Source organism: Xenopus tropicalis, chromosome 8 (assembly GCF_000004195.4).
Source record: "Xenopus tropicalis strain Nigerian chromosome 8, UCB_Xtro_10.0, whole genome shotgun sequence".
Lineage (NCBI taxonomy): Eukaryota > Metazoa > Chordata > Amphibia > Anura > Pipidae > Xenopus > Xenopus tropicalis.
In genome coordinates, this window is record NC_030684.2 from 25,224,693 (window position 1) to 25,236,897 (window position 12,205).

Here is a 12,205-nt window from a genome sequence, read left to right on the forward strand (position 1 = left end):
TGACAGTTTCCCCAGTTGCAGTGATGGGTTCCACAACAGGAATGCATTGTTGCCGCTTGGATGGGGATGTACATCGCCGGCTCACTTGGTCTCGCTCCCCCTCCCCTTGGCGGCTCCACACACTCTGCCACTTCAGCGATCAATTCTCAGTCAGTGGGACCCAGAGAGTTCAGTTCTGGACTTCCCAATCTCCCTTCCCCGGTCAACGGGGAAGGCACTTTTGTGGTGGATGCACCCAGCCCGCCTTTCTCAGGGCAAGCCCTTTGCCATTCTCAACTGGACTGTAATAACTGCAAATGCCAGTCTTGAGGCCTGGGGTACAGTTTGCCAGGGCCTGATGGCCCAGGGCAGATTGCTAACCTCAGAGACCTCACTTCCCATCAATGTTCTGAAGTTTGGCACCATCTGTCTGGCCTTACTTCACTGGACAGACCTTCTCCAGAGCAATCCTCTCAGAATCCAGACCGATAATGCCACAGCTGTGGCATGTGTCAATCAGCAGTGAGGCACCCGCAGCAAGGGGCACCATGCAGGAGGTCTCAAAGATTCTGGCCTGGGCAGGGGAAGCATGTTCGTGCAATTTCTGCAGTTCACATCCCAAGCGGTGGATAACTGGACTACGGACTTTCTCAGCTGAGGGAATGGGCTCTCCATCCGTGTTTCAGACTCTTGTCTCCCACTGGGGGACCCAGGAGGTCGACCTTATGGCCTCCAGGGCCAATGCCAAGCTCCCCCACTTCATATTCCTGTCCAGAGATCTAGCTGCCGTAGGGGTAGATGCTCTCACAGCCCTTTGGCTGTTTGCCTTCGCCCACGTCCTACCCCCTCTGCCTCTTTTTCCCAGAATCCTCAAGCGGATAGAGCAAGAACGAGTCAGGACATTGTTGATCGCTCCCCATTGGCCCAAGAAAGCCTGGTTCGCCGAGGTTATCAGCCTTTCATAGGCCGATCCCATCCCTCTCCCCAACCTCCAGATCTGCTTTGCCAGGGCCTAGTGTTCCACCCGAATATTCAGCTGTTCCATTTGGTGACCTGGCTTTTGAGACCTTAATTTTCAAGCATCAGGGCTTCGAGGACAGGGTGATCTCCACCATGATTGCCGCCAGAAAACAGTCTTCCGTGAGGGTTTATTACAGAACATGGCAAGTCTACGTCTTATGGTGCTTCGCCCATGATATTCCTCCAATTGTTACAAAACAACTCATATCCTTAGCTTGCTTCAACAGGGCCTTGAGAAGGGCCTCCGTTTGGCTTCTCTCAAGTCCCAGATCTTGGCCTTCTCTTTCCTTTTCCGATGCCAGATTGCGCAGGATCCTAATATTAGAACCTTCCTCCATATGGCCCCTCCGCTGTGACAACCTGCCTCGGGTTGGGACGTCAACCTTGTGCTCTCTGTTCTTGAAGGGCCCCCCTTTGAGCCCATTGCGCAGGCTATCTCTTCAGCCAGGTGGGTGTTGGAACTTGCGGCCCTTTCCTATTGCACCCCCTATCTTGTTTTCTATCAAGACAAGGACATGCTATGTGCCCTACATTCCTTTCTTCCCAAGGTTGTCTCTGCCTTCTATCTAAACCAAGGACATCGTGGTGCCTTCCTTTTGTCCTAACCTTAAGAATACCAAGGAGAAAGCGATTGATTCCCTCAACATAGTCCGGGCATTAAGATACTATGTACGTCGGTCTGAAGTGTTTAGGAAGTCTGATGCTTATTTTTCCCGTTGGCCCACGGAAGGGCCTGCAAGCTTCCAAGACACTTTCCAGATGGATCAGCGGTACGATTTCCAGAGCCTATCTGATTGCTGGCAAGCCTTTCCCCCCCCTTAGGGTTACGGCACACTCCACCAGATCTTTGGCAGTCTCCTGGGCAGCAAAGAATCTGGCCTCCGTGGAGCAAATTTGCAAGGAAGCCACACGGTCTTCTATTCACACCTTTACTCGTTTCTACAAGGTGCACATTACGTCCTCGGCGGAGGCAGCTTTTGGCAGGAAGGTGCTTCAGGCTGCAGTGCATACTCAAACATAAGTCCATTTTTCCACCCTTTTTCTTAGGGACAGCTTTTGAACATCCCTCCGGTGCCTGTCCCCCCCTGATAATGAAAGAGAAAGAGGGAATTTCCCATCAGGAGGCAGGACACTGAAGAACAGAGTTGTGGACCCTCCTCCTCTCCCCTTTATCCCCTCTCAACCCGGAAGGGATTCAGTTATTTCAGTGTCCTGCCTTCAGGAGGTTAGGAGTGGCCTCTAGGTAGGCCCATCAAAGGAATCTGCGGTTAGTGGTTAGCACTAACAACCGGGGCGAAGCCGTGTCAGCCTAGCCTGCTCACTGAGAGCTAGCCCCCCCGCGGGAATAACGATCCGTGCCCTGTAAGGGCACAGGTAAGGGAGACAAATGCTCCGCATCGGCGCTCCCCCATCAAGCGGTAAGGTGAGCGCTCAACCCCTAGAACCCCCCCTACCTGCCTGCCTGTGCCGCACTCCTACCCACATGACCCCGTGCGACTGCAGCCTCCCACGTCGGCTCCGCTCTGCTCTCTGCGCTCCGGCCGGCTACGCGTCTCAGCCGGCGGCGCGGCCAGCGTGACGTCACTTGTGCGCGCCCTTCCTTCGCGCCACTCTCGTGCTCCCCACAACGCGGTCGGGCTCACAGGGAGAAGCAGCCAGCAACTCAGGGGACTCAACTGGGGGACAGGGAGTGCGGACACCCCTCTTCTCTCTCTCCACACCTCAGCACTCTGCGGTGCTACTCCAGGCAATCAGCATGACTGACGGTAGGGGGGATCTTTTCTCTAGGGGGGACAGACATCCTAACCATGCGGTGTCCTTTTTTGCCTGCTCAAAATGCCTTACCAAATTTAGAGAGGGCCAAACTGAACCGCTCTGTTCAACTTGCAGCCCAGCTCTGCCCCTATCATCTGACACCACTGCTTCATGCTCCGCGGCAACCTCAGAGGGGGCACCCAGGTTTCACAGGCTACGGGGGGCAAGAGTACCCTGCTGCCTCAAACCAAACCCAAATCAGCCTTCAACCCAAGAAGGGGTCACTCCTTTCGCAGTCAAGGCTTTCGCAACAACAAGACCAATCCGACCACGACTCACCAGTCATCATTCAAGGGACGCTTCCCCAACAAGGGAAAGTCCCCCTGGCAGTCCTGACTACACTCGGGAGACTCCAGAAGCGGGTTCCATAGTTGGACGTCTTCAGTTCTTCGCGGATGTCTGGAGACTGCACGTGGAAGACGCATGGGTAGTTCAGACCGTCGCAACCGGCTATCGACTGGAATTTCACAAAATCCCTCCAGCACATTTCTTCATGTCCAGGGTACCACATCAGACACCCAAATAGCAAGCCTTTCTCTCCATAATAGAAAAGCTGCGCAAGACTGGGGTAATTGTACCGGTACCCCAAAACCAGAGGTTCCGGGGATTCTATTCAAACCTTTTTATAGTCCCAAAGAAAGATGGCTCCTTCCGCCCTATTCTGGACTTAAAGCTCCTGAACAGATGGATAGTCTACCACAAGTTCAAAATGGAGTCAGTCCGCACCATCATTCGAGCCCTGGAACCAGGAGACTTTCTGGCCTCTTTGGACATTCGGGACGCATACTTGCACGTTCCAATTTTTCAACCACATCAACAATACCTCCGGTTTGCCTTTCGGAATCAACACTTTCAATTTGTTGCACTACATGGCATCCATGGCAGCCTTCCTTCGTGTCCGAGGTGTATTCATAATGCCTTACTTGGACGACCTACTCATCAAGGCGAGATCCAAGACATTGGCCGAACACAATGTACAGCTGACAGTCCAGAGCCTCCGGATGTTCGGATGTCGTCCTTATCTCCCAGCCAGAACATGATATTCCTGGGTCTACAGTTCCAGACGGACATACAGAAGGTATTCCTCCCACGGGACAAACAGCTCAAGATCCAGAGATCGATCAGAATACTCAGATCCACAGCACACCCAACAATCCAGATGTGCATGAGAGTTCTGGGACTGATGGTCTCCACCATGGAGGCAGTCTCGTTAGCCCAGTTCCGTCTTCGGCCCCTTCAGACGACGGTGTTGAAACTCTGGAACAGGACATCACTTCATCAGAGAATAACACTACCAGAGGACTCTCTGAGGTCGCTTAGCTGGTGGCTAACACCGGAACGGCTAACACAAGGAAAGACATTTCTGGAACCAGTGTGGTTAATAGTAACCACAGATGCCAGCCTCACCGGATGGGGAGCAACCTTTCAAGGAAGAGCCGCACAGGGACTTTGGACCCAGGAGGAAGCACTTCTACCAATAAACATATTGGAACTACGAGCCATACTGCTAGCACTCTAGTCATGGGAACGCCTTCTGAGAAACCAAGCGGTTCGAATACAGTCAGACAACGCCACAGCAGTGGCATATATAAATCGACAGGGTGGCACAAGAAGCAACAGGGCGAATCAGGAAGTGTCCTTCATCCTAGAGTGGGTAGAAAGAACCGCCACTCTACTCTCGGCAATTCACATCCCCGGAGTGAGCAACGTAGAGGCCGACTTTCTCAGCAGGCACCATCTGGACCCGGGAGAGTGGCAACTACACCAGGATGCATTTCTGTGCCTGACACGGAAATGGGAGATGCCGGAAATAGACCTCATGGCCTCCAGGCACAATCGGAGAGTCCCCAGATTCTATGCAAGGTACCGCGACCCCCTGGCCGAAGGAGTGGACGCCATGACCCTACCGTGGAGATTTCGACTGGCATACGTGTTTCCCCCTCTCCCAATGCTACCTCGCGTATTACGGAAGATAGCCAGAGAACCGGTCACGGTGATTCTCGTTGCACCACGGTGGCCCAGGAGATCCTGGTACTCAAGTCTTCTAGAACTCTCATTAGAACTTCCAATATCTCTCCTAGTGTTTCCACAGCTTCTGTCCCAGGGCCCGGTTTTTCATCACAAACCTCAGCTCTTCACCTTAACGGGATGGCTCTTGAGGCGTCAGTGTTGAGACAGAAGGGGTTTTCAGAGGAGGTAATCATGACCATGATTAAAGCCCGAAAACCGGTGACGTCAAAGATCTACCACAGGGTGTGGGAGTGCTATCGACAATTGTGCGAGGACGAAGAGCTCTCGTTCACGGAATTAAGAATACCTCAGTTTCTACAATTCCTCCAAATAGGACTTCAAAAGGGTCTCAAACTGGGTTCCCTAAAGACTCAGATCTCGGCCTTGTCCATCCTCTTCCAGGAATGCATAGCCCTCTCAGAGGACGTTCGCACGTTTCTTCAGGGTGTTGCTCGCATCTCTCCCACGTTCAGACACCCCATACCTCCATGGGACCTAAACCTGGTTCTAAACGCCCTCCTCGACAGTCCCTTCGAACCTCTGTCGGAGGTGGGGATAGAGACACTCACATGGAAGACTGTTTTTCTAGTCGCAATATCTTCAGCCAGAAGAGTGTCAGAACTGGGGGCACTATCCTGCTCAGAACCTTTCCTAGTTTTCCACGAGGATAGGGCAGTACTTAGGACAACACCAGGCTTCCTGCCCAAGGTGGTATCCAATTTCCATATAAATACGGAGATCGTGCTACCCTCATTCTGCAACAGACCTAAGAATGACAAGGATACCAGATTGCATCAACTGGACGTGGTCAGAGCGCTTAAGACTTACATTTCTCGCACTCAAACTTTTAGGAAGACAGACTCCCTATTCATGATTCCGTCGGGAGCTAGAAAAGGTCCACCATTGCACGCTGGATAAAGGAGACAATAAGAAGATCTTACCTGGCGAAGAAGAAGGTGCCACCAATCAAGATCAGAGCACACTCTACCAGATCTCTGGGAACCTCATGGGCACACAGGAACTTCGCATCGGCTGAACAAGTTTGCAGAGCGGCCACTTGGTCCTCTCTCCACACTTTTACTAAGTTCTATCAATTCAACACATACCTGTCGGCGGAAGGTACCTTCGGAAGGAAGGTACTCCAGGCAGTAATTTCCTAAATGGTCAGAGTTCTGCCCTCCCTACTGTGGGGTGGCTTTGGTACATCCCCACGGTCCCTGTGTCCCCCTAGACGTGGGAGAAAAGGAGATTTATGTACTTACGGTTAAATCCTTTTCTCTCCAGTCGTAAGGGGGACACAGGGCTTCCCCCCCTGAACTCTTGTTCTAGTTATCCTCAGTCTGTTGAGAGTTGTAGTTCGGTTATGAGTTAATTCTTTGTTACAAACTGAATCCCTTCCGGGTTGAGAGGGGATAAAGGGGAGAGGAGGAGGAGGGTCCACAACTCTGTTCTTCAGTGTCCTGCCTCCTGATGGGAGGGGCCCTTTACCCCACGGTCCCTGTGTCCCCCTTACGACTGGAGAGAAAAGGATTTAACCGTAAGTACATAAATCTCCTTTTCTCTCTTCATTGAAAGGGGGACACAGGCACTCTTTCCCTGCTTACAACTTTTAGTGGAGAACTTTCCTTGGAGTGTTCTGTGCATTGGAGCTCCTTCGTGGACTCTCCCCAGTGGGAGCCCTTTTCAGCTCCTTGTCCTGCTGGACAATGGGTCATGTGTTCTTCCTGTACATGACGGGATAGTGATGGAGCCCAACAACTCAGTTTTCATTTAACTGTTTGGTTTTTTTCTTTTTTCCTGGTTCATTTATCTATTTTACACGTTATGGGTGGTGTCAGCCTTCTGAAGGGGTGTAGCTGCGGAGGAGAGATGGGCTCTCCCCCTGGGAGGGCTGTCAAGACTCTTTTAGTGTCCTTTCCTCCCAGAAGGTGAAGTTAACCTCTAGTGCCTGTGTCCCCCTTTCAATAAAGAGAGAAAAGGATTTTACTGGTAAGTAACCAAAATTCCTTTTTCGCAGCATGGGCTTGGACTGACATTAGCAATAGTTAATGACCATCACCTATTGACTTTTTAAGTGCACGTTGTTAAGACATTTTAAAATGAGCGCTGTCCTCAACGACAAAATATTTTTTCCACATCTTTTATTCGTTGTGTTCTTTCAGGTCTTATTTATTTTAAACATCAAAGTAAAAAATGCTTGATCATTTTAATAGATTGACTGTACTGTGGTTTTCAATTAATAACTGCTTATAATTGTGGCACTATATTGGCTTTTCTTCAAATTAAAAACATTTAAATGCAGAATGGTTTCATTTTATTTCTCACTGTTAATTTTTTCTTGTGTGACAGCTGAGATCCCTCCATCCCCTGGTAACATCCCTACTACACACCCCCTAATGGTGCGACACGCTGATCACGGCTCCTTGACTCTTGGCAGTGGCACTTCCACTACTCGCCTGGCACAGGGCATCGGGCGCAGCCAGAGAACACTCCGACAACTCACAGCCAACACCGGTCACACAATACATGTTCATTATCCTGGCAACAGGCAGCCAAATCCACCTTTAATCCTCCAGAGGTAGGGCAGCCATGTTATTCACAGTTCTGGCTTACTAACATTTCATTTTATTTTAATAGCATTCTGCCTTATCTTTACAGTTACTTGATTTTATATAATATTATATAATATAATAATATATTATAATTATATGGACCTAAGCATATATCTTAGCAGGGTGTAATATGTCGTGGCTCTTTTAGGTTGCTGGGGCCCTCAGCCGCTGCTGACATCTTGCAACTAAGCAGCAGTCTTCCTCTGCAGAGTCGTGGCCGAGCACGTCTACTTGTTGGCAACGATGATGTCCACATCATAGCACGCTCTGATGATGAGATGCTTGATGATTTTTTCCATGATCAGAGTACAGCCACAAGTCAGGCTGGTAAGTTCTAAAGATAAAAACCATCCCTTGTTACTTTTACATTATGCATATATAGCCTTTTGGTTACATTATAGTTATACAAAAATTATATCTCATGTTTATGGCGAGACAGCTTGCTAATGTTCAGTCCGTACAAAATTTGCTGGCTGGCTCTTTTGAATTCATTGTCCTACATTGCACTGCTACAGAAAAGTCATGTTTTCCATGTTTGTTAATCTGGTTATGTAGGTTAGAGATGATCAGCTGTAGCTTAAAAGACCAGCAGGAAAAAAAGTTAAACTTTTTTTTTTCCTATAGAAAATGGAGAAAAGCAGATTAAGAGAATGTGAAGTATTATCAGAGGTTAAGAACTTCTAAACTGCACAGTCTTTGTTTTATGTTCCAGTTCATGATAGTTTCCCTTAACATGTTACAGGCACACTTTCCAGCATTCCAACTGCGCTGACCCGCTGGACAGAAGAGTGTAAGGTCTTGGATGCTGAAAGCATGCATGACTGTGTATCTGGTAAGTACTTTTTTTTTTTTTTTAACAATAAAAGTTTTTATTGAAAACAAAGCATTGGCATCAATACAAGCAAGGTTTCACAGGTTACAACACGGTACTGCATACAGTTATACATTCACTGTGAAGAATAGACAGTTGCATTTATAAATAACACTCAGCTTTTATGCATTGGAGTATAGAGTAGTCCTGTCCTCTAGCAGGTAGGGTACCTTAGTGGTTTGCCGTAGAGGTGGGTATCTGGGGAGCCCTGAATCTCAGGAAGTCGATACTGGCGTATGTCGGGCATGCTTAGCTTGGTATAGGTTCCTGGTCCGTGTATGCTGCCCAGCTCCCCCAGATATTGGTACAGGTGATACCCTTCCCTTTTCTACCTAGTGAGTGCTTTTCTTGCAGGTATACCTCGTTCATGGCTTTCAACCATGAGCCATAAGAAGGGGCTATCTGGGTTTTCCAGTTAAGGGTTATTTGTCTACGGGCCTGGAATAGCACCTTAATTATGAGTGTCTTTAGACTGTGGTTGGTCTCTAGACTAGAGGTTATCCCAAGTATACATATTTTTGGGGACGGGGTGATGTCTGCGCCTGTCACCTCATTTAGCTTAGTAAGAATCTTAGCCCAGTAGGTGGTTAATAGTGGACAGGACCAGAGAGTATGCAGGAGGGATCCAGTGTCCGCCTGACACCTAAAGCAGAGCGGGGAGGACTCTGGGTATATTGTGTGGAGTTTTGCCGGGGTGTAGTAGGCCTGCTGCCACCAGAGGGTTGCAGGGAAGTAGTGATGGCTGGACCAGCGCGGCTTGCCACGGGCATATATATGGGGTATTAGTTCCTGCCATAAGCCGTATAGGGCAGAGCAGGGGCCTTCTGGGGCCAGTGGGCATAGATGCGACAATTGCGACGCCAGGTACAGGACTCTGAAGTCAGGGAGAGCCATCCCACCCCCTGTTTTTGGCCTTCTCAGATGAGGCATACTTAGCAGAGAGCAGCCCTTTCCCCAGATAAATGATCTCATAAGTGTGTCCAGTTTGTCAAAGAAGGTTTTTGGGGGGGGGCGTTGGTGTGTGCCAGAGGGCGTACATCATTTTTGGTTGAATAAGTTGTATGCGACCCGCGGGTCCTATTGGCAGGTTGCTCCATGCGGCATATTTGGTGCCCATCCACTCCATCAAGGGGCCCAGTCGTTATGGGGAGTGCTATCTCTACTCCTAAGTATGTGAATTGGTTTACTATTGGTAGTGGACTAGGCGTGGGTCTAGGCCCGTTCTGCTGCGGGTCCGCTAGGAAAAGCAGGGATTTAGCCTGACTGACCTTTAGCCCTGAGACTGTTCCAAACTCCGCCGTGAGTTCTACAAGTGCGTTTAGGGATTGCCCCCTGTCCCCTAAGTAAATTAAAGTGTCGTCAGTATATAGTTGGAGTTTATCAATGCGGTTTTGAGATATCCAGCCCTGTATATTGGAGTTTTGTCTGACAGCCGCCGCAAATGGCTCTATTGCTATTGCGAATAACAATGGGGACAAGGGGCAGCCCTGGCAAGTGCCTCTGGTAAGGCTAAATGAGGGTGCCTCGTCAGTACCCACCCTAAGGAAAGCGGTGGGATTTTTGTAAAGTAGTTTTATCAGGTTTACAAACTTTGTGCCGAACCCAAATTTATCTAGGACCTTCCATAGATAGGGCCACTCGTGGGGGCCCAGATTTAGGTCAAAATATGTCGTTTGTGCCGAACCCAAATTTATCTAGGACCTTCCATAGATAGGGCCACTCGAGGGGGCCCAGATTTAGGTCAAAATATGTCGTTATGGGGAGTTCTATCTCTACTCCTAAGTATGTGAATTGGTTTACTATTGGTAGTGGACTAGGCGTGGGTCTAGGCCCGTTCTGCTGCGGGTCCGCTGGGAAAAGCACTCGTTTGTGCCGAACCCAAATTTATCTAGGACCTTCCATAGATAGGGCCATTCGACCGTATCAAAGGCCTTTGCGATTGGATTGCATTGGTGTGTGCCATCGTTAAGCTCAGAAATAGCCTCCTAACATTCATGGCTGTTGTTTTGCCCGGCATAAACCCTAGTTGGTCGTCAGCGATGATGCTGCTGCCAATTATTTTCTTAAGCCTATTGGCCAACAGTTTAGCCAGGATTTTTACATCGGCTGTGAGTAGGGATATAGGTCGGTAAGATTCTGGCAGAGTGGGGTCTTTGCCTGTTTTGGGCAGCAGCACTATTGCTGCTTGGTACATGGATTGGGGTAGCTGTCCCTCCCCAAGAGCCTCTGTAAAGGTCTTTAGTAGCATAGGTGCAAGTGTTTTTGCATGTCTTTTATATAATTCTACGGGGAGGTAAGCACATTTTTTAGTTTCTTTGGAGATGGATAGGGTTAGATGGTGATGGATAGAGAGGAAATCTAGGATAAATAGATTACATTTTACATTCATACTGCTAAAAAGTGCAATGTGCTATAACATATTATGCATATACAGAGCAAAGAATAAATAATATGCCAAAGAATCAAACCAACTTTTTCTAGTCACTGCTGTCTATTTAGCAAAACCAGCATTTTCAAATTATAGTTCTAGTACCTAACAGTTTTACAATTAAATACTGTGCTAAAACTATAACGCTGATCTATAATTGCTAATTTTTTATTTATTTTTTGCTATGCAAAATCTGACATAATTAAAATTTAAGAGCATTAAAAAAATCTTACAGTTTGAGGAATAAAACTATTACTTAAACTAGCTGAACAGTCACAGGTACTTTGATACTGCCTGCCAGATGGCAGGTTAAAAAAAACTTATAACAGGCATGTGAAGGATCACCCACAATGCTAACTGCCCTCTGGGAGCAGCGTATTTTAAAAATATCTTGAATTGAGGGAAGGGATTCACCTCTAATCTCTTCTGTTCTCACAATCCTCTGTAGTGTCTGTCGATCAGTAGCACTGCAATTACCATACCACACAGGAATTTGTCAATATGCTCTCTCTAACTCTGTAAAGAGATAAAATTATAGAGGGGGTAATATTTGCTTTTCTCAACCTTCGCAAAATGAGAAGCCATTGTTGAGCTTTACTTATAAGAGAGGCAGAATTTAGACCCCAAGTGAGATTGTTTAAGATCTGAACCCAAAGGGTTCAAATTATCAGTACAGCAGTTTGCCAGCTGTTCAACCTCCTCTATATATGTTGGTTCATCATTATTTGTAATTAAATCTATCACAGAGGCTTTTGGCAGAAGTGGCTTTGGGTTAGCGAGGGTATTTGGGCAGAGATGGCTTTGAAGAACTATAGTTTTTCTAGGCTCTGAGTTGTATCTTCGTTAGATTATGCAATTATTATAGATGTGGACCTTACCATTTTGTAGTGGTCAAAGTCCCAATCATCAATCATTTGGAATCTTTGCGTGATGAGGAGCTTGAGGAGCGCAGGGAAAAAAGAAGGAAACAACTAGCAGAAGAGGAGGCCAAGATGGCAGAGAAATCCAAGGAGGAGAAGGAAGCAAAGGAGCAAAATTCACAGGTCTGAACCACTTCCCTGGCGTGCTTGCTTAATTTACCTTTTACCAGATTTACCTCAGTTTTTTTTTTAACTAGTTGTTCACCAAACACGTTTTCAGATTGTGCACCAGAAATTGACCTTTTTTTTTTTTTCCGGCTGTTTTCTATTTTTTTTTTTCCTGAAAGTGAAGTTTACTGTTAAATGTAATAATTTTCCTGTATTTGGTGTTTCAATCTAACCTCTCTAATCCATGGGCTGACTGGAAACAATTCAATCCAGGCGAACAGTTACAATTTGCAACATTAGTTGATACTTTCTCAGAAGCATGTGTAGAAAAGTAGTAGCTATTGTCAATTCTAGGCCACAGATAAGAAATGTATCGGCTAATGTATCAAATTAGATTAATTTGAGTGGTGACTCCCCCTCCCTTTCGAGAGAAATCTAAAAC

The 12,205-nt window shown here is 47.6% G+C and overlaps 1 protein-coding gene across 10 annotated transcripts in view; it reads left to right on the top strand.

Annotated features, from left to right (window-relative positions):
* huwe1 (HECT, UBA and WWE domain containing E3 ubiquitin protein ligase 1) overlaps positions 1–12,205 on the top strand; it is a 107,072-nt gene that overhangs the window by 70,400 nt on the left and 24,467 nt on the right. For all 10 annotated transcript variants that reach the window (XM_031892168.1, XM_031892175.1, XM_031892170.1 and 7 more), the window contains 4 exons: positions 7,174–7,402; positions 7,585–7,763; positions 8,179–8,268; positions 11,624–11,778. In XM_031892168.1, the coding sequence (XP_031748028.1) occupies positions 7,174–7,402; positions 7,585–7,763; positions 8,179–8,268; positions 11,624–11,778 (653 nt within the window). The remainder of the gene's footprint in view (positions 1–7,173; positions 7,403–7,584; positions 7,764–8,178; positions 8,269–11,623; positions 11,779–12,205) is intronic.